The sequence below is a fragment of the Prunus persica genome, chromosome G2, assembly GCF_000346465.2.
Source record: "Prunus persica cultivar Lovell chromosome G2, Prunus_persica_NCBIv2, whole genome shotgun sequence".
Classification (NCBI taxonomy): domain Eukaryota; kingdom Viridiplantae; phylum Streptophyta; class Magnoliopsida; order Rosales; family Rosaceae; genus Prunus; species Prunus persica.
Genome location: NC_034010.1, coordinates 23,523,055 through 23,547,781, shown reverse-complemented (window position 1 = coordinate 23,547,781; position 24,727 = coordinate 23,523,055). Strand labels below are relative to the sequence as shown.

General features: G+C 36.8%; 2 protein-coding genes across 3 annotated transcripts; both read left to right on the top strand.

The window, feature by feature from the left end:
- On the top strand, nucleotides 540-1,691 carry LOC109947434 (uncharacterized mitochondrial protein AtMg00810-like). The gene is made up of 3 exons (XM_020557414.1): nucleotides 540-756; nucleotides 874-1,208; nucleotides 1,353-1,691. Exons 1-3 carry the CDS (start codon nucleotides 540-542, stop codon nucleotides 1,689-1,691), a joined length of 891 nt encoding a protein of 296 aa, XP_020413003.1.
- LOC18786590 (beta-glucosidase 12) lies at nucleotides 5,455-8,938 on the top strand. 2 transcript variants are annotated; one of them, XM_007219214.2, is made up of 13 exons: nucleotides 5,455-5,747; nucleotides 5,869-5,938; nucleotides 6,036-6,094; nucleotides 6,207-6,282; nucleotides 6,473-6,550; nucleotides 6,682-6,769; nucleotides 6,865-7,120; nucleotides 7,205-7,320; nucleotides 7,426-7,643; nucleotides 7,726-7,757; nucleotides 7,865-7,967; nucleotides 8,085-8,193; nucleotides 8,306-8,938. In XM_007219214.2, exons 1-13 carry the CDS (start codon nucleotides 5,574-5,576, stop codon nucleotides 8,475-8,477), a joined length of 1,551 nt encoding a protein of 516 aa, XP_007219276.2. In that variant the 5' UTR covers nucleotides 5,455-5,573; the 3' UTR covers nucleotides 8,478-8,938. The 2 variants fall into 2 exon arrangements, with proteins under 2 accessions (XP_007219276.2, XP_020412101.1); XM_020556512.1 differs by lacking the exons at nucleotides 7,726-7,757; nucleotides 8,306-8,938 and having other exon boundaries at nucleotides 8,085-8,177.

Sequence of the window (24,727 nt, the reverse complement as noted above, 5' to 3'; positions counted from 1 at the left end):
TCTGCAACTGTGTTGAATGACCAACAATCACAGGTTATGTTTTCGTTTGAGGTCTCCGATGCTTCGTCTTCTTTTGTCAACACTTAGGACACATCAATTTCTAATGCTTCCTCTTCTTCTATCAGTACTCAGGACTCATTGGTTTCTTTATTTCCTGTCAATGATCATCCCGTGATTACTCGGGCCAAAAATGGTATAGTTCAGGACAAACAGTTCCCAGATTATCAAGGTTATTTTACCTGTCTTCATGCTATTCCTGAATTAGATGAGCCTTCTAGTTTGAAGGTGGCTTCTTTTTCTTCTGAGTGGAGGCAAGCTATGAAAGAGGAGATTGATGCTCTTCATATGCAAGGCACATGGCTCTTATTTCCTAATCCAGGTGATAAAAATATTATTGGCAGGAAGTGGGTTTATAAAATAAAGAGAAATCCAGATGGTACATTGGGTAGATATAAGGCCAGACTTGTTGCTCGGGGTTCAGTCAAGAGCCTGGTTTTGACTTTGGGGAAACCTTCAGTCCTGTTGTCAGACACACAACAATGAGGTTAGTATTAAGCATAACTGCTATGAAGCAGTGGAAACTGTGCCAACTTGATGTCAAGAACGCCTTTCTACATGGCGATCTTGAAGAAGAAGTTTTTATGAAACAGCCTCCTGGTTTTGAAGATTCTACTCATCCACAGTTTGTATTCAAATTGAAAAAATCTTTGTATAGTCTTAAACAGGCTCCAAGGGCATGGAATGCCAAATTTACAGGTTACTTACCGACTCTTAGTTTTAAATCTTCACATCATGATCCAAGTCTGTTTGTGCAGCATACTGGGAATGATATTATCATTTTACTCCTATATGTTGACGATATCATTATAACAGGTTCTAGTGATCAGTTGATTCAAAGAGTGGTTACAGACTTAAGTGAGGTGTTTGAAATGAAAGATATGAGGCAACTCACCTTTTTCTTAGGTCTGCATATTTCCTATAATTCCTCTGGTGACATTTTTTTGAGTCAAACTAAGTATGCCAAGGATCTACTACATAAAGCCGGCATGAGTTCATGTAGAGCATGTGCAACGCCTTGTAAGCCACACACTCAAATGTTACAGACTGATGGTGAGCCCTTGGCAGATCCTACTATGTTTCGCAGTCTAGTAGGTGCTCTACAGTATCTAACATTTACAAGACCTGATCTGGCCTATGCTGTGAATCATGTGTGTCAATATATGAATAATCCTACTGAGGTTCACTATTTTTTGGTGAAGCGTATTCTCAGATATGTACAAGGTACATTAGAGTATGGAATCAGTTTTACAAAGGGTCCTTGGCAGCTTAATGCATACAGTGATGCAAACTAGGCAGGGGATATCAATACTAGAAGGTCTACAACCGAATATGTAGTATTCTTGGGTAGTAATCCTATCTCCTGGCAATCCAAGAAGCAAGGTTCTGTGTTTAGGAGTTCCACAGAGGCAGAATACATGGCCCTAGCAAACACAGCTGCTGACTTGTCATGGATTCGACAGGTTCTCTTGGATTTGAAGATGTTTCTGCCAGATTCTCCTATTATGTACTGTGACAACTTATCAGCACTGACTTTAAGCTCAAATCCAGTATACCACTCTCGAATTAAGCATTTGGATATAGACTTCCACTTTGTGAGAGAGAAGGTACAAAGAAAGGATCTTATTGTGTAATATATATATACTGAAGAACAAATAGCAAATGTTTTTACAAAGGGGTTACATAGTCCCATTTGCTTTACAACACTATCTTCATCTTAGAGTGAGGAGCTCAGTTGGGTAGGGAAAATGTTAACCATGTATTTTTAGTTAAGAAACTGTTAGTTCATCATGTGCAGCTCACGTGCTCTCTATTAAGTCTGTTAGTGAGAGTTAGCTGTATTTGTTAAGTTTGTTAGCGTGATATTAGGAGATGAGCACTGCACTAAAAGCTGAGCTTTTATCATTCGTTTTACTCATAATCATAAATACAGAATTACAAGGCTATTTTCTTTCTTACATTCTCTTTTCCTTAGTCTCTTGAAATCCCTAAATCTCATCCCCTTCTTCTTGTTAAGATATTTGATTTTATAGTGAATTACGCAGAAATCTAGGCAGCCAAAAAATAAGAGAATTTCCAATGTTTCAGTATATAATGGTAAGATGTGAAATTGAGATGGAATATGAAAAGAGAAAAAGAGACAACAATACGAGCAATACAAGAAGAAGAATTTGCAGACAATAGAGAATTTGTGATTTAAACAAAGAGAAATAAAGAAGCTGAACACCTGGATTACTGCAAAGGCTCACAATCAATCTTCTACTGGTGCTTTAACATAAACAAAATGCAAAAAGTCATTTTTGGGCCTCGTAGTTTACCACTTTTATCACTAAGGTCCCTGCAGTTTCAATTTCATCAAATTTGTCCTTGTAGTTTGAATTCCGAGCAATTCAAGGACAAGCCCCAATTATTTGCCAAATTACTCTAATATAAAGGGGCATTTCAGTCCAATCTTGCATTCCCTCCACAACCATTCCCCAGCCAGAGAGAGAGAGAGAGAGAGAGAGAGAGGGAATAGGTGGTTGTGGGGGTGGTTGGTTGTTGCTATAGGGTAGGGAGTGGGTTCAGTTAGGAGGAAGAGGTTGGGTGGGGAGGGGGAGGAGGTTGTTCGGGAGGGGTTCTAGGTGGCTGTGGGGTGGTTGTGGAGGGTATGTTAGTTGGATCGAAATGCCCCTCTATGTTAGAGTAATTGAAAAGAATTGGAGATTTTTCTTGCATTGCTCGGAATCAAAACTCATGGACCTTAGTGATAAAAGTGGTAAGCTACCATGACCAAAATGACTTTTTGTCTTAACAAAATAAAGGGTTTAGGATGAAAAAAGAACGTGAAGAAGTGATAATAACTTGAGATGTTTTTTTGGGTAATCTTGATAAGTATAAGTTGACTCTGGTTGGCATGGTGAAATAAATTTCTTTGCAAAACACGTGTGCATGAGGAACTCTGTATGTCATGGTGCAAATGGAAAGTTTCATATTTGGATGAATAGTCAAACACGAATAGTGTGAGTAGCTGCAAATTCTGATTTAGTCTCCTAATTAACCACGTGGGTCAAATTTTCAAAAGAATTTGACGGACCATTATTTTCTTGACACTGTCAATGTCATTAATTTGACCATAAATATGTAAGGATGAGTTTGGCAATTACGTTATTTTTCTTTTAGCGGTTATAACGTCTTCACAACGTTTTCTTGTTTTTTTTTTCTCTTTTAATACTCTTTTGACGGTTTCAAAGATAATAGATGCACAATCTCTTTTTTCGCACCTTGAAGATAATAGCTTCTTGTATATAAATTAGACCATGTAACTTTTAACTATTTGATTAAAAATAAGTCAATCGCAAAGGACCCACTAGTGTAGTGATTTGGAGTATTTACTCCCTCAGGCAAGGTTTTGGGTTCGAATCCTAGCATTCATATTGTGTGTGTTAGTTTAATATGCTATCGCCCCTTTCAATAGGAAAGATTCTCCAAAAAAAAAAGAAGAAGAAGTCAATGAATATTTACAAACCAGACGTTTATATCACAAAAATTAAAGGCGAAGTGGGCCCTATAAGGTATTCATCAAATAAATTACATAGTGGGCCCTACAAAGTATCTATCACCAAAATGGTCCCCAACCATTGCTCAAGTTTCAACTAACCTCAAGATCGTTTGTGAAAACCCCACCAATTGGACATGTTTTTCTGATGTTTAAAAGAAATAAAAGTAAAATTCTATTATACGATTCCTAGTTCGTTAAACACAAAAGATAATCACATATTATGCCCAAGAATTTAAACAATCTACAAATTTACATTGTGAAGAAAACAATTCTGTGTCAAATTTCTTATCACAGTTTGACCCAAATGGCTATTAGGAGACTCAATCAGTCTTAGCGGCTACTCACACATATGCACCAAATATTATATTGTGAAGAAAAGATAATCACACATTCACATTGTGAAGAAAACAATTATGTGTCAAATTTCTTTTTACAGTTTGAATACAGCAGTTGAGTTTTGGGAGGAGACAAACTCATTCAAATATGAAACTTGCCATTTCCCTTTGTAAGTTCGACCGAAATGCCCCATGTTAGAGTAATTTGACAAAAAATTAGGGATTTTTCTTGCATTGCTCAGAATTAAAACTACATGGACCTTAGTATTAAAAGTGGTAAACTACAGGGACCAAAATGACTTTTTGTCTTAACAAAATAAATTTATTCTACATGTAGATGCATGTCAAAATATAGCACTGATTCCATATAAAATTCTAGGAGATTACAAAAAATATTTAAAAAATGATTTCGGAAGGTAAGTTTCAATTTTAGAGGAAAGAAGAACGTGAAGAACTGATAATAATTTTCAGATGTGCTTGAACAAGTCTGTAGCTAGCGTAGGTGGAAAACTCATCCTTTGCATATTTAGAGTCCAATAAGATAAACATGCAGTGATGACTTTTTGTTTTGTTTTGTTTTTTTGGTTTAAAACCCCTTTTCTTTCACTGGTTTTAATGCCATTTTTCTTCCCATAAAAGTTAACACCCTTGTCTTCAAGCCGTTTTCCTTTTGCTACTCTTTTGACGTTTTCAAAAGATAATTGATGTACCTTAAATTAGGACATGAAGGGAAATCTCATATAATATTTCAATGCATTCCTTGAATCAATGTAATTTACTTGCTACATGAACACGAATCTCAAGAGTTAAATGTGGTGAGCTATGCTATGTGAAAAATATATTTCAAAGGATTAGAGAAAAGACCCTAATTGCATTGCCATAACTTGAGATGTCTTTTTTTGGTAATCTTGATAAGAATAAGTTGACTCTGGTTGTGCATGCCATTAGAAGGGTGTTGAGGGCGCAACTCTGTAGAATGTCATGGTACAAATGGAAAGTTTCATATTTGGATGAATAGTCAAACACGAATAGTGTGAGTAGCTGCAAATTCTGATTTAGTCAAACGTGAATAGTGTGGTCAAATTTTGAAAAGAATTTGACGGACCATTATTATGGGAAGTAAAATACCATTAAAACCAAAGGAAAGAAGGGTAACAAAAAGTCATTTCTGCATGTTTATCTTTAGGGTAAACAGAAAGAAAATTGCTATGAGAATTGTAGGTGGAACAGTGGAAGGCAATGGCATTACTTTGACCATAAATATGTAAGAGTTTGGCAATTACGTTATTTTTCTTTATCATGTCTTCACGGCTTTTTTTCACAGTTTGACCCAAACGGCTAGTAGGAGACTCCACTGTGCGGCTACTCGCACATATGCACCATTATATTGCGTGTTTGAATATAGCAGTTGAGTTTTGGGAGAAGACAAACTCATTCAAATATGAAACTTGCCATTTCCCTTTGTACCATGACATTCTACGTAGTTGCCCCCTCAAACCCATTCAATGCCCATGTGTGTTTACTATTCTCATGCGCAGGACGTACTTCCTCCTCTATATAAAGGCCATGCAGCATGCCAGCCAGAGCCAACTTATACTTCTCAAGATTATTACCAACAACAACAAAACAAACCTCAAGTTATGGCAATGCAATTACGTTCTTTTCTCTTAGGCATACTGCTACTAATTGGCCTTGCTTTCACAAATAGCGAAGCTGATATTAGAGCTCCACCCACACATTTTGACACTGCTTCTCTCAATAGGAGCAGTTTTCCAGAAGGGTTCGTATTTGGTGTAGGTTCTGGATCTTACCAAGTAAGTCCTTTTCTGGGATTTAATTTGAGTTTTGATTAGGGTTTTCTTTCAAATTCAGACCAAGCATCAATCCACGCAAGAATATTGACATCTTCTTCATTGTGTCTCTTGAATATTTCAGTATGAAGGTGCTGCAAAAGAAGGTGGTAGAGGACCAAGCATTTGGGATACCTTCACCCACAAATATCCAGGTTTGTCCAATCAAATCATCAATTAGTTAAAATAACAAAATCGTGCTACTTTTACTCTCATGCTCTAAATAAATAAATTTTCTATGATTAATTGCAGAAAAGATTAACGATAGCAGCAATGGAGATATCACTGTTGACCAATATCACCGCTATAAGGTTCATGACCCAATGTGCACACATTAAATTTTGAAGCATGAAGAAAACTCATCACATTGAAGATAAGCTCCCGATAATTTTTATCTGATTTCTTTTTTGTTATGCACTGTAGGAAGATGTGGGGATTATGAAGAATATGGGGTGGGATGCGTATCGATTCTCTATCTCATGGTCAAGATTGTTACCAAGTAAGTTCAATTGTGACCAATCGTCAATATTTCTGCGTTCATGGTTTTCGCTTAAGTAATGTGTCCAAGTTGTCTACATAATAGAAGTCGAAGTTCAAGTTCAATAACATATAACCCAACTTTTTTAAAGTTCAGTTTAAATGTTATTGGTGCACTTATTTCTTTATTTTCTGGTTTTGTTAATTGTTAGATGGAAAGTTAAGTGGAGGAGTGAACAAGGAAGGAATCAAATATTACAACAATCTCATCAATGAGCTCTTACGCAATGGTGAGTCATCCCACTTTACATGATCAATAATTTATACAATAGGAGTTACATGCACTCATAAAAAATAAAAAAAATAAAAAAATCATTTTGTCAAACTTATAACTCGCTTTTATTGATGATGCTATTTATAGGTTTAACGCCATTTGTGACACTTTTCCATTGGGATCTTCCTCAAACTTTAGAAGATGAATATGGTGGTTTCTTAAGCCCTCATATTGTGTAAGTGAAGAAATTAGTCCTTTGAATGGTATTGATAATTTAATTAATAAATTAATACAATTATGACATTTACATTTTGAAATCTGTATATACAGCAATCATTTTCAAGATTACGCAGAACTTTGTTATAAAGAATTTGGTGATCGAGTAAAGCATTGGATGACACTGAATGAGCCGTATACCTTCAGTAACTATGGTTATGCAACTGGGTCCCAAGCGCCGGGACGATGCTCCACTTGGCAACAGCTAAACTGCACCGGCGGAGATTCATCTACTGAACCATATTTGGTGACACACCACCAGCTCCTTGCTCATGCAGCTGCCGTAAAATTGTACAAAAATAGATACCAGGTACAATTAATTAGTTTGTTGCAACAAGAGAGCAACTACTTTACCTTTTTGTGACTCTAAAACAAACTAAATGTTCTTGTGCAGGCGTCTCAAAATGGAGTGATAGGGATAACATTGGTGTCAGATTGGTTTGAGCCCTTATCGGAAGAAAAAGAAAATAAAAATGCTGCATTACGAGCTTTGGATTTTATGTTCGGATGGCAAGTGTATTTTGAATTTGCTTATGCATATAATATTTGCTATTTACTAGCGAGCAATACAGAATATAATGTCAAGTTAATCCTTGAATTTTTACATTCTTATAGGTTTGCTGAGCCATTGACAAGTGGTGACTATCCGCAAAGCATGCGATCTCTTGTCGGAAGCCGATTACCAAAATTCACAAAAGAACAATCCAAGTTGCTAATTGGTTCATTTGATTTTCTTGGACTAAATTACTATACGGGTTACTATGCAAGTGATGCACCTCGAAATAACTCTGTATACGCAAGCTACACAACAGATGCTGGCGTTAATCTTTCATGTGAGTACAAGTTCAGAATTAAATTCAAGCAATTTAAGTTTATGGACTAATTAGATTATGATATTCATATGTGTTGTGGCAGCTGAGCGTAATGGGGTCCTCATCGGTCCAAAGGTACACATCAAATTACTAGATTAAGCCTTTATGATTTCGACTATTAATCGTTTTGCACTTACAAATTTGACTCCTAAAAATCTAAAGATCTTCAAATTTTGGTGCAGGGTGCTTCGGAATGGTTAAATGTTTATCCACAAGGAATTCAACATCTTTTACTCTACACAAAGAAAAAGTATCACAATCCAATTATTTACATTACCGAAAATGGTAATTTTGTCTAGCCTTAAGTAATTGCATGTGTTTCACATATTTTTGGTGGAAAACACGCATAAGTGATACAAAGTCTAAATTTGTAACTACATAATAATGTATTATATATTGCAGGTGTGGATGAGTTGAATGATCCTAAATTATCACTTGCCGAAGCCCTTAATGATACCCATAGAATTGACTTCTACAATCGCCACCTTCATTATGTTCAAAGTTCTATTGAGTAAGTGTATTCAAAAATTCATTATAATATTTAAATATATTTGTATATGGTATAGCTTTTGATTTTGAATTATTGACGCTAATATATTTAATTTTCTTTGATTTCTTTTTAGCAATGGTGTTAAAGTGAAGGGATTCTTTCCGTGGACGTTGTTAGACGACTTTGAATGGAGTTCGGGATTCAGTATTCGATTTGGTATCACCTATGTAGATTACAACGATAGGCTTAAAAGGCACCCAAAACTCTCGGCGCACTGGTTCAAAAGTTTCCTTAAGAAGTATTGAAAACTTCATATCATATTCTTCATTCAATATTTGTATTTAATTTAATAATGTGAATTTTATGTATGTAAAATAATACTAGGGATTCCAAATTTGTGTACATACAAAATTAGAATTCCAAATTTGTGTACATTCAATCATTTCAATTTTAGTCATTGTATAGGATTAAAATTGCATTCAACCCTCTTGTAAAATTAAACATTGATTTTTAGTCCTTTGATGAGTGTCAACATACGCATAATTATGAAACTCTTTTGTTTGTAGTCCTTTGACTGACTGTCTTGAATTTGAGTTATTTATCTTGACACCTCTTAAGGTTTTTCGTGTTTACACAAAACTCTCAAAGGTCTTGAAAATTAAATTACACCAACACCCCGTTAGGTTTCAAAATGGTTTCACATAACTCCAAAAATCCTATAAATAAAAAAAAAAAAAAACCTAAAATTGGATGTAAAAGGACTCTTGCATAGACTAAAATACCGTTCATGATTTCAGAACTGTTTGGATACAGTCGCACCATAATCCCTAAACCCTAACAAAAATAAAATAATGATAAATAAATCATAAGACGCATTGTACTTTCCATGAGAAAAATTGAAGACTCTTCTTCCCTTCCATATCTTCATCTCTTCTATCTCTGCTCCATCATCGAAATCCTTTGTTGCTTTGAAAAGAGAATTCTCAGATCCTGCTATCTCATTGCACCTTGATCTTGCTGCTTTGTAGCGTTATGATTTAAGTTGGGAGGAGTTAATCCAACAAGCCAAGAAATAGGAAGTCAAGGCCTTGCCCCAGGTCAAGACGTTGTGAGCAAAACCCGTGGTTGGTGTATTGTATAGGAAGTCAGTAGCACTTATGACATAAGCGCTTAAGTCAGTAGCACTTATGACATAAGCGCTTTCACAAAGAAGCAGTTTGTCGTTTGGATGTCACATTTAAAATTGCTTTTACACTACATAAAAGCGCTTTTGTTAATTTGTTGAGTGTTTAGTTGACACAGAAAAAGCGTTTTTAAAAGTACTTTAAAAAAATTTAAAGAATCCCAAAATATTATAATAAACATAGGAAATAAAAATTCAAAGGATCCTAAAATAAAAACACGACTTTAAAAAGTATGAACTTCACCAAGTATAATTTCTAATAATTTTTAAGTATGCACCTTTCTCTTTCTTTCCTTCTTTTCTGTCTCGGGTTGCTGTATTTTTGGTATATTTCAAGGCTGAAGAAGCTAAACTGAAGTTGTTTATTGCTGGTAAGATAATAGATGCAGGCAGATATGACCACAACGTTTTTCAAGGCTTCATGTTTATATAGGGAGGTTTCTTTTGGGATTCTTTTTCAAAGTTCTAGCTTAGTCTGGAAGTTTGGGAACTAGAAAGGGTGGAGAAAGGTCTGAGAAGAAGAAAGCAGAAGAAGAAGAAGAAGAAGAAGAAGGGTATTGCTGAAGGGTGCTGAGGCTGAAGCTTCGTTGCCGACCAGAGTTAGGAGTGTGTGTGAGAGAGATGGAATAGAAGCTTTGTTTTGGAGTCTGATAGGTTTTGGCGTTTGTTGGGCTTTTCGTGGGTAGTGTTTTGGTTTTAATAGGAGAGAAAAAGAGAGAAAAAAGAAAGAAAGAAATGGTATTTTGGCATTTAAAAAAAATAAATGTGGGTACTTTTGGCATTTTAAAAGTTTCATTAAAGGGAGCCAAGTGCTTCCTGTGTTTTTGTCCTACAACGCTTTTAAGAAGAAGCACCTCTCAAGTGCTTCTTCCAAAACCACTCCAAGTGCTTTTGGATCTCACCCAAAGCGTTTTTACAATTTTTGCCAAACACCATTTTTAAAAGACAGAAGCGCTTTCATCCATTTAGAAGCTATTTTCGCTACTCCAAAAGCATTCCCAAATGAGCCCGAAGAAGCTGGTACTCAGCCATTGTGAAGAAGTTGCTCTAGTTTGATTTTTTGGTTTGAGTTAGGATTGGAAACATATTGGAGAAGGCACGGAAGAGATGGAGAGGATGAAGGAAAGTGTCCTTTTTTTTTTTTTTTTTTTTTTCCTTCAGGCAGGCGTACAACGTGTGTCTGATGGGTTGGTTTTTTTTCTTTTTACTAGTATAATTTATTGGGTAGAGATTACAGAACAGTTCTATCCAAACAGTATTCTAATACCCGAATTTTCCGCCATTCGTTTAAATTTTATTGTACTTTGACCATATACCACGGCGGCAAAAATTTTGAAATTTAGTGGCTCACTGTTTAGAGGCTACAATACGGCTAATGATGACAGGACTCGTCCGTCATTTTTTGGAATTCGTGACGAACCCTGTGGTTTTTTGACATTCAACTGATGTCGGGCCCACATACTATTTTCAAACATCCTCTTCCCCTAAAACAAAGGAAAAGAGGGTTAAAAAACAGACTTAACCATGTCAAAGACACAATTTAAGATTCCCAAACTTCAGAATGCACATTCTACCCTCCGAGCATAGTCATAGGTATTCAACAATCTAAAACGGGTTTTAACCACATTCTTTTAGTAAAAACTGAAATATAAATAGGCATTTAATCTCGCCTAAGTTTCAATCGGGCTTCAAGTCACCGACAAATTCAAAACCAAACTTAACAAATCTAATAAATAGGATATGATCCCAATGACCAAATTGAAGTCTAAAAATATAATTTATCTTGCGGCTGCACCTAGGTAAGACCTTAGGCTATCTACGTACCCTTACTGAGGAATCAAGCCACACATAGTTCTTCGATCGATAATAATGAACCATATAATATACAATTATTTTCAGTAATATCAACAAGTTAATTTTAGAATCATCTTTTCCCTTTAAATAAAATCGCAATATCTCAGCCCATGAACAACAAACCCATTTTTCTGTACTCACTCCGTTCTTAAGATCCATAACTCAACAACCTTTTCTCTTTAACAATTCACATGCTAAGCATAATTCTTTTAAACATTACTCTTTTTCCCGATATGGTATAATAATCTTTTTCCCTCTCCTTGTTACTTTACTACACACCAGAGAGTCCAACGCCATGCGTAGTAAAGTAATAGAAACCAAAATGTCCGGATCCTTTACCACATACCGGAAAATACAATGCTACGTGTGGCCTAACCAAACCAGGTCCTACGTGCGCAGAATGCTTTATCACACGCCGAAAAATCCAACACCACGTGTGATAAAGTACTAACATAACCAAGTAAGCCCACACGCTGGAAAATCCAAAGCCGCGTGTGGCTAGTATCACATCCCGGGATCCGCTTAGCCCCTTCTCTGCCTTCACGGTTTTGTTTCTGGGAACTCACGAGCAACTTCCCGGTGGGTCACCCATCTTGAGATTGCTCTAGTCCCAACTCACTTAATTTCGAAGTTCCTATCACTCCGAAAACAATGAGCTCCCAAAAGGCCTTGTGTTATATGAAGGTGGGCATGCACATATAACGCACATCACCCTCCTCTCTGTTGGTCGATGTGGGATGTCACAGCTAGACCAAACCATGTCCTACGCATGTGGACTGCTTTATCACATGCTAGATAATCCAACGCCACTTGTAGGTACAGTAACCAAGGAAGGTACTATGATGGTGAGGTTTACAACCCGTATATAATATAAATATAATATACCCTCCCTTAATTCAAATTTCCCAAATATTAATTCATAATATAGAAATTAAACTCTCACAAGCATAAATTCCATAATTAACCGAATATATCAACTCCATAGTCTAAATAATCTAATTTAAATGCATGGTAAACCAATCTTTGAAAATAATGCTTATTCAAAACAAGGTCCACTCACTTCGTAATAATCCTATCTGAAATTAAATTCTCAATTTCACATTATGCAAATTTGACACATCCCAATACTATCATTGTTAAAACAATAACATTCAGTATACCGAATTCAAACTTAACAGGCATCATCGTAGACTAAAATCCAAATCAGTATACTCTAATAATAATAGTAACCCCCGTAAATCCCAAATCACATTCTAGAAGTCGAGACTAGCCCGAGCATCCTCCCACACACCGGCAACTCATCGTACGTGTGGCCGACATTCGTAACAATTTAGGGAAGGTACATATCCTGATGCAAAATTTCAATTTCCAAAACAAATCGTTTCCGTCTAAAGTAAATATATACAATAAAATAACACCCATACTTGTTGAAAACCAAAATAAAACCATAATTAAGAAAAACAACAAATCTAAATAAGCCCATTCGATTGTAATAGTATTCAAAACACTATTCATATACTTAGGAAATATACATTTTCTGAAAATCCCATAAGACAAGATAATAAAATCCAAAACACCATATCATAGACAAAATCACCATAATCCTTTATAAATAATATTAATAGCACTAATAATCATAGTCTGAAATATCGATAATATCAAGGAAATATCGAGGATATTTCGATTTTTTTGAATCACGGATATTTCGGAACATATCCATGTACATATCGTATAAATATCGACAATAATATCGAAAAATATCGATGTCGATAATTTCGCTCACATTTCAGCAATATTTTGTCAAAATATCGGTGTAATATCGCTAAAATATCGAAAATATCGATGTGAAGGAAAAAAAAAAGTTATTAAAAAAAAAAGGGAAAAAGGGGAGAAAAAAGCACAAAGGGGATATGAACCCCTCCCATTTTACTCCTCCAACACCTTAAACACCATATCACTTATGTTTTTGTGATAATATGCTAAAATATTTATATTTATATGGGTGGTATGTTAACAATTACATGCAAAACTATTTTGGGGATTTATCATTTGATGACTACTCTTCACAATACACTTACTCTACACATAGAGATGATGAAGATAGTGAAAATTTTGAACCTCGTAGGAACTCTATGTGGTACTAAGTCATTCATGTATCTTACCATGCAATGTATAAAGTGTAAAATATTATAGTAAATCATTATATATGAATGATTACGGTGTATTTAATCTTTTGCATTAATTATTACATATTTTTTACACTCATAGTGTTTGCCCGCTTGCTGTATAATCAACTTAAATTAGTTAAATCCATCATGCAATGCATTTCCTTCTAATTTTTTGTGATAAACTCATAGATAATTGACTAAATTGACATTCTCCAAAGTTTCAATAAAAATTTCCAAGTTTTTCTTACAATTTTCGTGGTTTTTATTCAATTTTTATCGATGTAGATAATATCCCGATATTTCCATCGAAATTTCCATATTTTTGGACTACCGATATTTCCGATATCAACGATATTTTAGACCTTGCTAATAATAATAGTAATAATAATAGGCATTCCCGAAATTCCCGTAATAACATATCCCATCCTAAAAATTCACTAGTATTTGAATTAGATCACCCATAACTTTCAACATCCGTTCTCAAATCAATTCCACATACGTATAATATACCATTTCTTACAAAGAACAGAGCCTGAGGGAGATGAAAAGCACAAGAGTCAAGGACTTACAAAAGCAATGCTTCATTGAATTTAGTTACATATTTTCATACTTCAAAGTAAACCAAAATAAATGCCAACAAACACGCATTTATATAATAAATGGAACACAATAACACAGTAATGGCAATAGATTAGCATGTAGCAGAAGAAAACAGAGCATGTAAAGTATAAGTCACGGGGAAAAATAAACACAACAATGTTACTTCTACAACCAAGCATGCAAAGTTAGTAAGGCCTGAAAATTACCTGGCATTGCTACAACGAGCACAAGAAATGGCTTGCATGAGAAAATATGATATAAAGCACAATAGACATGTACAAATTTTTAATCCAAATAGAAAAAATGTCACAAATAATAGAGCATGAAGCATCTTATTATGAACGGAAAAACCATAAGATGGGTATAGTAATGAAGATTCCATAATTATATAATTAAAGTTTTGCCAAGCATCCACAAATAATACCCATACAGGAGCTGACATGTTCTCATTTTTAGTATAAATGGAAAATTTTAGTTTAATAGATTTTAATGGGAAAACAACAGGAAGCACCAAAGCCTTAGCGTTATCAACAGGGACGGATCCAGGAATTTTTCCTCCGGGGGTCAACTTTTAAAAGGTTAAAAAAATTCTATACAAAATATACCCATAAATATTTTTATTAATAAGAAATCCTTTATTCAAACTAAAGGTAACTAACCAAAATTAAACCTCCTTGGAAAAAAATAAAATAAAAAACCTCAACAACTAATCAAGAAAAACATCAATATTCATCCCATAAAAATAAAACGATAAATTATCATTCATATATAATTCATTGAGAAAACAATTGAGAAAACACATATTAAATCAAGTAACTTCCCCAGATGAGTCTTTCACATGTGGGTTCACAAACTCTAAAAGCAGAACAGTTGTTTGGATGGCTAACAGAGACAAAACTGTCAATAGCCTTGGCGCCAGAGTTTCACTTCGAAAAGATGGCTCATTGGTCTTGAGACCGATGTGGATGGCGCAACTGTCTGGCAGACCAGCACCAACTCCAGTAGTCTTGATGTTGAGAGAGCAGAGCTTTTGAATTCTGGCAACCTTGTTCTGAAAGATGCACATGGTAAAATTCGATGGCAAAGCTTTGATTTTCCCAATGACACTGTTCTCCCAAACCACCCTTTGCAAAGAGCAAGAAGCTGATATCCAGCTGATATCCACTTTAGGAAGAGGGACTTTTGGACGAAAAAAAGGAAGCGCTCTGCGTGCACTCCTTCTTGCTGCGCTGAAGTTGAAGTTGCTGCAACCCTTTGAGGCATTTCCTCGAACAGATGGCGGGCATGAATTGCCCAGCCATCCAGCCATTGCAGGGGTCAATTTTTCTTCCTCTAGTGGCGGATTCTGGAGTTGCAGGGGTCAATTGACCACCCTTGCTCCTCTGTGGATCCGTCCCTGGTTATCAAGACACATTTTTAGAATCGCTCAAGTAGTTCGAATTTTCTCTGACAGTGGTGCAGTGCAGAACCATGTTAACAGAGAGAATCTATTAAAGGGAACTATGGTCTTTAGTTCAGGGTTTCAAGCTGCTAACTGAGTAACTTTTATGAAGAAAAGGCGTTGCCTACATCCATCCACCCCAACCCCTTTGTCGGATTTGATCATCCACTCATTATGAAAATGGGTCTCACAAGTTAACCTTCAAACCCCTTCCAATGCTAAGATAAGTCATGGTCAAACTCATTCTAAATCTCATTCTTACAGAATCTACAGTTAACCTTTAAACAAGCCTAGGGCTCGTCAATGGGCCGGGTCGGGCCAAATTTAATGGGCTTGGGCTGGGCCGGGCTTTAAAGAGAAGAGAGAAAATACCGGGCCGGATTTTTTTAGATAATTCAAAGCCCAAGCCCGACCCATGATTCGGGCTTGAGAAAGCCCATCGGGTCTGGCCGGGCCAAAACGGGCCTACTTCATTCGAAAAAAATCATAAACTTAATCATAAGGGCATTTTAGTCCAAATTTGAGATTAAACTCACTTAATTCCAATATTTTCACATCAAACCAAATTCATAAAATACCCAATAAAGTCACACAACTTAATAAGATTTTACACAAAAATAATAAAATGAAGTATTATTTTTGAGGATTACATAATTAGACCGTAATACGTTTTAAGAAATAATTTTAAGAAATAATAAGTATCAAAAATATATATTTTTTTAAAGGGTGGTATGAATAAATATGCAAATGTTTGGTGATGTGTTCAAGAAAAGCATGATTATATTTGGTGGTACGATTATATTTGGTGATATAATTATATTTGGTGATATGATATGTTGTTCATTTTATTTATATATATAATTGTTGTATTAATAATTAACACAAATTAATGTGCTAATCATCCAATTATAAACTTCTTTGTTGGATTTCATCATCCACTCATTATGAAAATGGGTCTCACAAGTTAACCTTCAAACCCCTTCCAATGCTAAGATAAGTCATGGTCGAACTCATTCTAAATCTCATTCTTACAGAATCTACAGTTAACCTTTAAACAAGCCTTAAGATTTATATGCTGATCCAAGCCAAACTCACCTACGCTAAGAGGGTCACGATGTGTATCTGACTGTGTATACACAACCTTGGAAAGGTCCTAAAGCCATTCTAGTACCTTCACAAAGGATGAGACGGTCTCAAAAGGCTCGTAGTCAACAGTTGGTCAAACTTCTCTTTTTTGGTCTACCGGGCCCACGTGGCCCACGACCTCCGATTTCTTATCCGAAAGTTTCTACGGGTCCAACAAAGTTTACTAAACACGTCCTGCAAGTTTGGTCCAGATCGAGCGGTCGGATCGCTATCGATCGTACGATCTGACTGGCACCGTTTTACGTAATATTTGAATAATTGATTCGGAGTATCCATGACTCCGATTCTCGATTCGTGTTTTTGCAAAACCCTCTAAGGTCTTGAAAATTACACGAACACCCTCTTAGATTTCAAAATTGTTTCACATAACTACAAAAATCCCAAAAAAAAAACCTAAAATTGGATCTAATAGGAATTTTGCACAGACTAAAATACCCTTCATGATATCAGAACTGTTTGGATACAGTCGCACCCTAATCCCTAATCCCTAACAAAAATAAAATAATCATAAATAAATCATAAGACTCATCGTACTATTCCATGATAAAAATTGAAGACGCTTCCTCTCTTCCATATCTTCATCTCTTCCATCTCTGCTCCATCATCGAAATCCTTCGTTGCTTTGAAAAGAGAATGCTCAGATCCTGCTATCTCATTGCACCTCGATCTTTCTGCTTTGTAGCGTTAGGATTAATCCAACAAGACAAGAAATAGGAAGTCAAGGCCCTGCTCCAAGTCAAGACGTTGTGAGCAAAACCCATGTAGCAAACGAAGAAGCTGGTACTCAGCCATTGTGAAGAAGTTGCTCTAGTTTGATTTTTTGGTTTGAGTTAGGATTGACCTTTTTTTTTTGTTTTTTTGTTTGGTTCTGATTGGAAACATATTGGAGAAGGCATGGAAGAGATGGAGACGATGAAGGAAAGCGTCTTTTTTTCATTCCCTTTGGGCAAGCGTACAATGCGTGTCTGATGGGTTGGTTTCTTTATTTTTACTAGGTATAATAGTGGGGTAGAGATTACGGTACAATTCTATCCAAACAGTATTCTAATACCACGAGGGGTATTCTAGTCCATGCAGAAGTATTGTTATATCAGGTTTTAGGTTTTTTTGGATTTTTGGAGTTATGTGAAACTAATTTGAAATACAAGGGGGTGTTTGTGTAATTTTTAGGACCTAAGGAGTTTTGTGAAAATACGAAAAACCTCAGGAGGTGTTAGGATAAAAAAAATCCCTGAATTTTCACCCATTCGTTTAAATTCTATTGTACTTTGGCCATATACAACGGTGACAAAATTTTTGAAATTTAGTGGCCCATTGTTTAGGGGCTTCAATATGGCTCGTGACACGAGCGCACATGCACAAACTGATCTTTAATCGAACTTGAGGTTCATCTTTAATGACCCAAATTGTCTATTTGTTAGAATCTCATAAAACATCATCCTAACCAAAAAATAATCAATGAAATTGGAAATTATCTAAGTATTTAGTTATAGTCAAATAAATAAATAAACACATAAAAAAAGGATGATAATCAAGAACCGAGTCTGTGACGAGAGAGAGGAGGATATTATTGTAAGCTTTAGATAGAGAAGTCTCTATTCTCTTTGTTTTTTCCTTTAGGGGGAACCATGCTTAGATTAGAGATCATCATAGAGGTCGCCCTTTTTTTTATAGTCAATCTGGTAATATCATCATTAAACCAGGGCGAGGAACGAATACCAGTTACAAAAGCACAAGTCTAAAAGACAAAGGAGCAATAAAAAAAACAGAAGCCTGTGAAGATACGAAAGCAAGCAGAAAGCCACAGTGTTTCAGAGTATTGATCTTATAATTGATGAAGACGAAAATATCTCAAGTTATTCGAGTCATGCATGTTTTGTTAACCATGTGTTTTTAGTTAAGAAACTGTTAGTTCATCATGTGCAGCTCACGTGCTCTCTGTTTAGTCTGTTAGTGAGAGTTAGCTGTATTTGTTAAGTTTGTTAGCGTGATATTAGGAGATGAGCACTGTACTAAAAGCTGAGCTTTTATCATTCGTTTTACTCATAATCAGAAATATAGAATTACAAGGCTATTTTTTTTCTTACATTCTCTTTTCCTTAGTCTCTTGAAATCCCTAAATCTCATCCCCTTCTTCTTGTTAAGATGGTATCAGAGCCCATCATGGCTTGACACTTTTGATCCGCTTCCGATTTTTCTGAACTATCTCTTCGTTGTGCTCTTCTCTTGCTCCGTCTCTATTGTTCTTTCTTCTTTTCTCTACTTTCTGTTCATCAATGGCGGCTTCTTCTTCTTCCTCTTCGGTCAAAATTGACGGTTTGCTTGGGATGATTACTCTTCGTCTCAAAGACGATAATTTTCTCAAGTGGAGTTCTCAATTGGAATCCGTTCTTCAGGGTTATGATCTTTTTGGGCATTTTTACGGCACTGATGTTGCTCCTCCTCGCTTTGCTATTGTGGATGAGGAGGGTGTTACATCTGAAGTTACTGCTGCTTACAAGGAATGGATTCGCACCGATAAGGCTTTACTCAGTTTGCTCATTGCCACTCTCTCTGATGAGGCCATAGAGTATGTTATTGGCACCAAGACTACTCGTGACGCCTGGTTAAGCCTTTCCAATAAGTATGCGTCGATTTCTAGGGCACGAATCAATCATTTGAAGACTGAATTACAAACGGCCCAAAAGGGTGGAGATTCGATCGAGCGCTTTCTCTTGCATCTGAAAACGGTCCGTGACCAATTAGTTCAAGCTAGGGTTAAGGTGTCTGACGATGACTTTATGATTGCAACTCTCAATGGCCTCCCTCAGGAATATGACATGATCAAGACGGTTTTGATTGCAAGGGATTCTCCAATTTCTTTGAAGGATTTTCGCGCTCAATTGTTGGTTGCAGAGCAAACTGCAGAAGCTCGATTGGGTCCTCACTCTGCAATGTTCGTTACTTCGTCTTCTTCATCATATGCTTCTAAATCCGGTATGGGTTTGTTGCCTACTCCATCTTCTTTACCAGTTGCCTATATGGGGTCCTATGATCGTTTTGTTCTGCCTTCATTAGATCGCAATTCTGGTTCAAGACCAGTTCTTGGTAATGTTTAACGATCATCAGAATCACGGTATTGGCAATAGTCAGCATGGAGGTTTTTCTGGTTTTACTAATCATTCTGCTTATGGAAGAGGCAGATTTCAAAGCAGAGCCTCTCCTTCATCTTTCTCAAGAAATCGATTTGGTTCCAATTCTTCTTAGAAATCTGCAGTTCTTCCTGAATGTCAGATATGCAGCAAACGTGGTCACACGGCTGCTAACTGTTATTTTCGCCATGAGGCATGCTCTTCTAGGCATGGATCTGAGGTTATTGAATGCCAAATCTATGGTAAGAGGGGTCATAGAACCTTGGATTGTTTCCATAGAACCAACTATGTCTATCAGGGTCAAGCACCTCCTTCTAACCTTTCTGCTATGACGGCCCAAACTTCCTATGTGCCTGATCAGGTCTGGATTACAGATAGTGGAGCTTCCCATAGCATGATGTTTGATATTTCCTCATTAAATCATGTTGCTCCTTGTGACTCTACAGAGCAAGTGATTGTTGGTAATGGAGAAGGTTTGAAAATTAAACACATTGGTACTACTGCCCTTGCCTGTGCTTCTACTTATCTTAAAATGCCATCAGTATTTCATGTTCCATAATTATCTGCTAATCTCTTGTCTGTGCATCAGCTATGCAAAGATAATAATTGTGTTATCAGCTTTGATGCTTCTGGTTTTGTATTACAGGATCAAGTCACCAAGACAATCCTGCTAAAAGGTCGGAGTAAGAACGGATTATATCATATTCCCTCTGCTGTATCCTCTCATTGTCTGTCCAAGAAAGTAGCTTTGCTTGGTCAACATGTTAAGTCTTCCATTTGGTATCATAGACTTGGCCTTCCAACAAATGAAGTGGTGCAATCAATGCTTAAAGTCTCTGGTTTGCAGTGTGCAAGTGATTCCTCTAATTCGAATCCCTTGTGTTCAGCTTGTCTTCAAGGGAAGATGCATCGGCTTTCATTTTCTTTTAGACATAGTAGGTCTAAAATTCCTTTTCATACAATCCATAGTGACATATGGGGACCTTCCCATTACAAATCTGCTGACGGTTACATATATTTTGTTTCCTTCTTTGATGAATGTACTGGATATTTGTGGGTTTATTGTCACATCCCAGGATCGGCTCCGCCGTAACACGATATTGTCTGCTTTGGGCCCCCTCTCTGCTCTCACGATTTTGTTTATGGGAGCTCACGAGCAAGTCGATGTGGGATGTTACAATTCACCCCTCTCAAGGGCTCGACGTCCTCGTTGGCACACTCGCACCACACGGCAGAGTAGCTCTGATACCAAATTGTCACATCCCGGGATCGGCTCAGCTATAGCGCTATATTGTCCGCTTTGGGCCCCCTCTCTGTCCTCACGGTTTTGTTTCTAGGAGCTCACGAGCAACTTCCCAGTAGGTCACCCATCTTGGGATTGCTCTAGCCCCCAACTCGCTTAACTTCAGAGTTCTCATGACTCCAAAGCCAGTGAGCTCCCAAAAGGCATCGTGCTAGATGGAGGCGGGCATGTATATATAAGGCACATCACCCTCTTTCCGTTGGTCGATGTGGGATGTTACATTTATCTCATTTTTAATAAATCAGAAGTTTTCTCCAAATTCCTATAATTTCATGCTTTGATACAAAATCAAATGATTGTTGCTATTAAGTGTTTTCAGAGTAATGGTGGTGGTGAGTTTCTTAGCAAGGCTTTTACAGATTTTTTTGGCTTCCAATGGAATTGTGTATCGTTTGTCTGGCCCATACACTCCGCAACAGAATGGACTGGTAGAGTGGAAGAATAGGCATATTATTGAAACAGCCATTGCCCTGTTAACTGCAGCAGCCTTGCCAGGTCAATTTTGGTTTCATTCCACTGCTCTTGCTGTGTATCTTATAAATCGAATGTTCAGCTTTGTTTTACATAATCAGTCTCCTTATTTTCGTTTATTTGGCCATCATCCTGATCTTGCTTCTTTGAGAATATTTGGTACTGTGGTATATTTGTATCTGAGACATTATAATGTGCATAAGTTACAACTGCGAACTACTCAGTGTGTGTTCTTGGGATATGTACCTGGTTACAAAGGAGTTATCTGCTACAATCGAATTACTGAAAAATGTGTAATCTCAAGGCATGTTCTTCATGATGAAGCTGTATTTCCTTTTAAGCAAATTAAGCTTGGTATATGTGGGCAGTCTTCTCAGTTTCCCTGTACTGCGTCAGTGGCTCCTGTCATTGTTTCTCTGCCTTCAAGGCCTTATTAAGCTTCTCTTAATTCTCAGGATCCATCGTCTCTAGCCTCTGATACACCAGTATCCACTTCTCAGTCTCAGTCCATCTCATCTACTCATGGGTCTTTATCTCCCATCCAACATCAAGCTTCGTTGGATGATACTCCAGTGGCTTTTGCAGGTTCTGCAACTGTGTTGAATGACCAACAATCACAGGTTATGTTTTCGTTTGAGGTCTCCGATGCTTCGTCTTCTTTTGTCAACACTTAGGACACATCAATTTCTAATGCTTCCTCTTCTTCTGTCAGTACTCAGGACTCATTGGTTTCTTTATTTCCTGTCAATGATCATCCCGTGATTACTAGGGCCAAAAATGGTATAGTTCAGGACAAACAGTTCCCAGATTATCAAGGTTATTTAACCTGTCTTCATGCTATTCCTGAATTAGATGAGCCTTCTAGTTTTAAGGTGGCTTCTTTTTCTTCTGAGTGGAGGCAAGCTATGAAAGAGGAGATTGATGCTCTTCATATGCAAGGCACATGGCTCTTATTTCCTAATCCAGGTGATAAAAATATTATTGGCAGGAAGTGGGTTTATAAAATAAAGAGAAATCCAGATGGTACAGTGGGTAGATATAAGGCCAGACTTGTTGCTCGGGGTTCAGTCAAGAGCCTGGTTTTGACTTTGGGGAAACCTTCAGTCCTGTTGTTAGACACACAACAATGAGGTTAGTATTAAGCATAACTGCTATGAAGCAGTGGAAACTGCGCCAACTTGATGTCAAGAACGCCTTTCTACATGGCGATCTTGAAGAAGAAGTTTTTATGAAACAGCCTCCTGGTTTTGAAGATTCTACTCATCCACAGTTTGTATTCAAATTGAAAAAATCTTTGTATGGTCTTAAACAGGCTCCAAGGGCATGGAATGCCAAATTTACAGGTTACTTACCGACTCTTAGTTTTAAATCTTCACATCATGATCCAAGTCTGTTTGTGCAGCATACTGGGAATGATATTATCATTTTACTCCTATATGTTGACGATATCATTATAACAGGTTCTAGTGATCAGTTGATTCAAAGAGTGGTTACAGACTTAAGTGAGGTGTTTGAAATGAAAGATATGAGGCAACTCACCTTTTTCTTAGGTCTGCAGATTTCCTATAATTCCTCTGGTGACATTTTTTTGAGTCAAACTAAGTATGCCAAGGATCTACTACATAAAGCCGGCATGAGTTCATGTAGAGCATGTGCAACGCCTTGTAAGCCACACACTCAAATGTTACAGACTGATGGTGAGCCCTTGGCAGATCCTACTATGTTTCGCAGTCTAGTAGGTGCTCTACAGTATCTAACATTTACAAGACCTGATCTGGCCTATGCTGTGAATCATGTGTGTCAATATATGAATAATCCTACTAAGGTTCACTATTTTTTGGTGAAGCGTATTCTCAGATATGTACAAGGTACATTAGAGTATGGAATCAGTTTTACAAAAGGTCCTTGGCAGCTTAATGCATACAGTGATGCAAACTAGGCAGGGGATATCAATACTAGAAGGTCTACAACCGAATATGTAGTATTCTTGGGTAGTAATCCTATCTCCTGGCAATCCAAGAAGCAAGGTTCTGTGTTTAGGAGTTCCACAGATGCAGAATACATGGCCCTAGCAAACACAGCTGCTGACTTGTCATGGATTCGACAGGTTCTCTTGGATTTGAAGATGTTTCTGCCAGATTCTCCTATTATGTACTGTGACAACTTATCAGCACTGGCTTTAAGCTCAAATCCAGTATACCACTCTCGAATTAAGCATTTGGATATAGACTTCCACTTTGTGAGGGAGAAGGTACAAAGAAAGGATCTTATTGTGTAATATATATATACTGAAGAACAAATAGCAAATGTTTTTACAAAGGGGTTACATAGTCCCATTTGCTTTACAACACTGTCTTCATCTTAGAGTGAGGAGCTCAGTTGGGTAGGGAAAATGTTAACCATGTATTTTTAGTTAAGAAACTGTTAGTTCATCATGTGCAGCTCACGTGCTCTCTATTAAGTCTGTTAGTGAAAGTTAGCTGTATTTGTTAAGTTTGTTAGCGTGATATTAGGAGATGAGCACTGCACTAAAAGCTGAGCTTTTATCATTCGTTTTACTCATAATCATAAATACAGAATTACAAGGCTATTTTCTTTCTTACATTCTCTTTTCCTTAGTCTCTTGAAATCCCTAAATCTCATCCCCTTCTTCTTGTTAAGATGTTTGATTTTATAGTGAATTACGCAGAAATCTAGGCAGCCAAAAAATAAGAGAATTTCCAATGTTTCAGTATATAATGGTAAGATGTGAAATTGAGATGGAATATGAAAAGAGAAAAAGAGACAACAATACGAGCAATACAAGAAGAAGAATTTGCAGACAATAGAGAATTTGTGATTTAAACAAAGAGAAATAAAGAAGCTGAACACCTGGATTACTGCAAAGGCTCACAATCAATCTTCTACTGGTGCTTTAACATAAACAAAATGCAAAAAGTCATTTTTGGGCCTCGTAGTTTACCACTTTTATCACTAAGGTCCCTGCAGTTTCAATTTTATCAAATTTGTCCTTGTAGTTTGAATTCCGAGCAATTCAAGGACAAGCCCCAATTATTTGCCAAATTACTCTAATATAAAGGGGCATTTCAGTCCAATCTTGCATTCCCTCCACAACCATTCCCCAGCGAGAGAGAGAGAGAGAGAGAGAGAGAGAGAGAGAGAGAGAGAGAGAGAGAGAGAGAGAGAGAGAGAGAGAGAGAGAGAGAGAGGGAATAGGTGGTTGTGGGGGTGGTTGGTTGTTGCTATAGGGTAGGGAGT

Coding starts and splice junctions, on each gene's coding strand:
- LOC109947434 (XM_020557414.1), top strand. CDS start 540: ATGAGGTTAGTATTAAGCATAACTGCTATGAAGCAGTGGAAACTGTGC. Junction 757..873: donor ATGGAATGCCAAATTTACAG/GTTACTTACCGA, acceptor TCATTATAACAG/GTTCTAGTGATCAGTTGATT. Junction 1,209..1,352: donor TGGCCTATGCTGTGAATCAT/GTGTGTCAATAT, acceptor GATGCAAACTAG/GCAGGGGATATCAATACTAG.
- LOC18786590 (XM_007219214.2), top strand. CDS start 5,574: ATGGCAATGCAATTACGTTCTTTTCTCTTAGGCATACTGCTACTAATT. Junction 7,758..7,864: donor GGGTCCTCATCGGTCCAAAG/GTACACATCAAA, acceptor ATTTTGGTGCAG/GGTGCTTCGGAATGGTTAAA. Junction 8,194..8,305: donor TATGTTCAAAGTTCTATTGA/GTAAGTGTATTC, acceptor ATTTCTTTTTAG/CAATGGTGTTAAAGTGAAGG.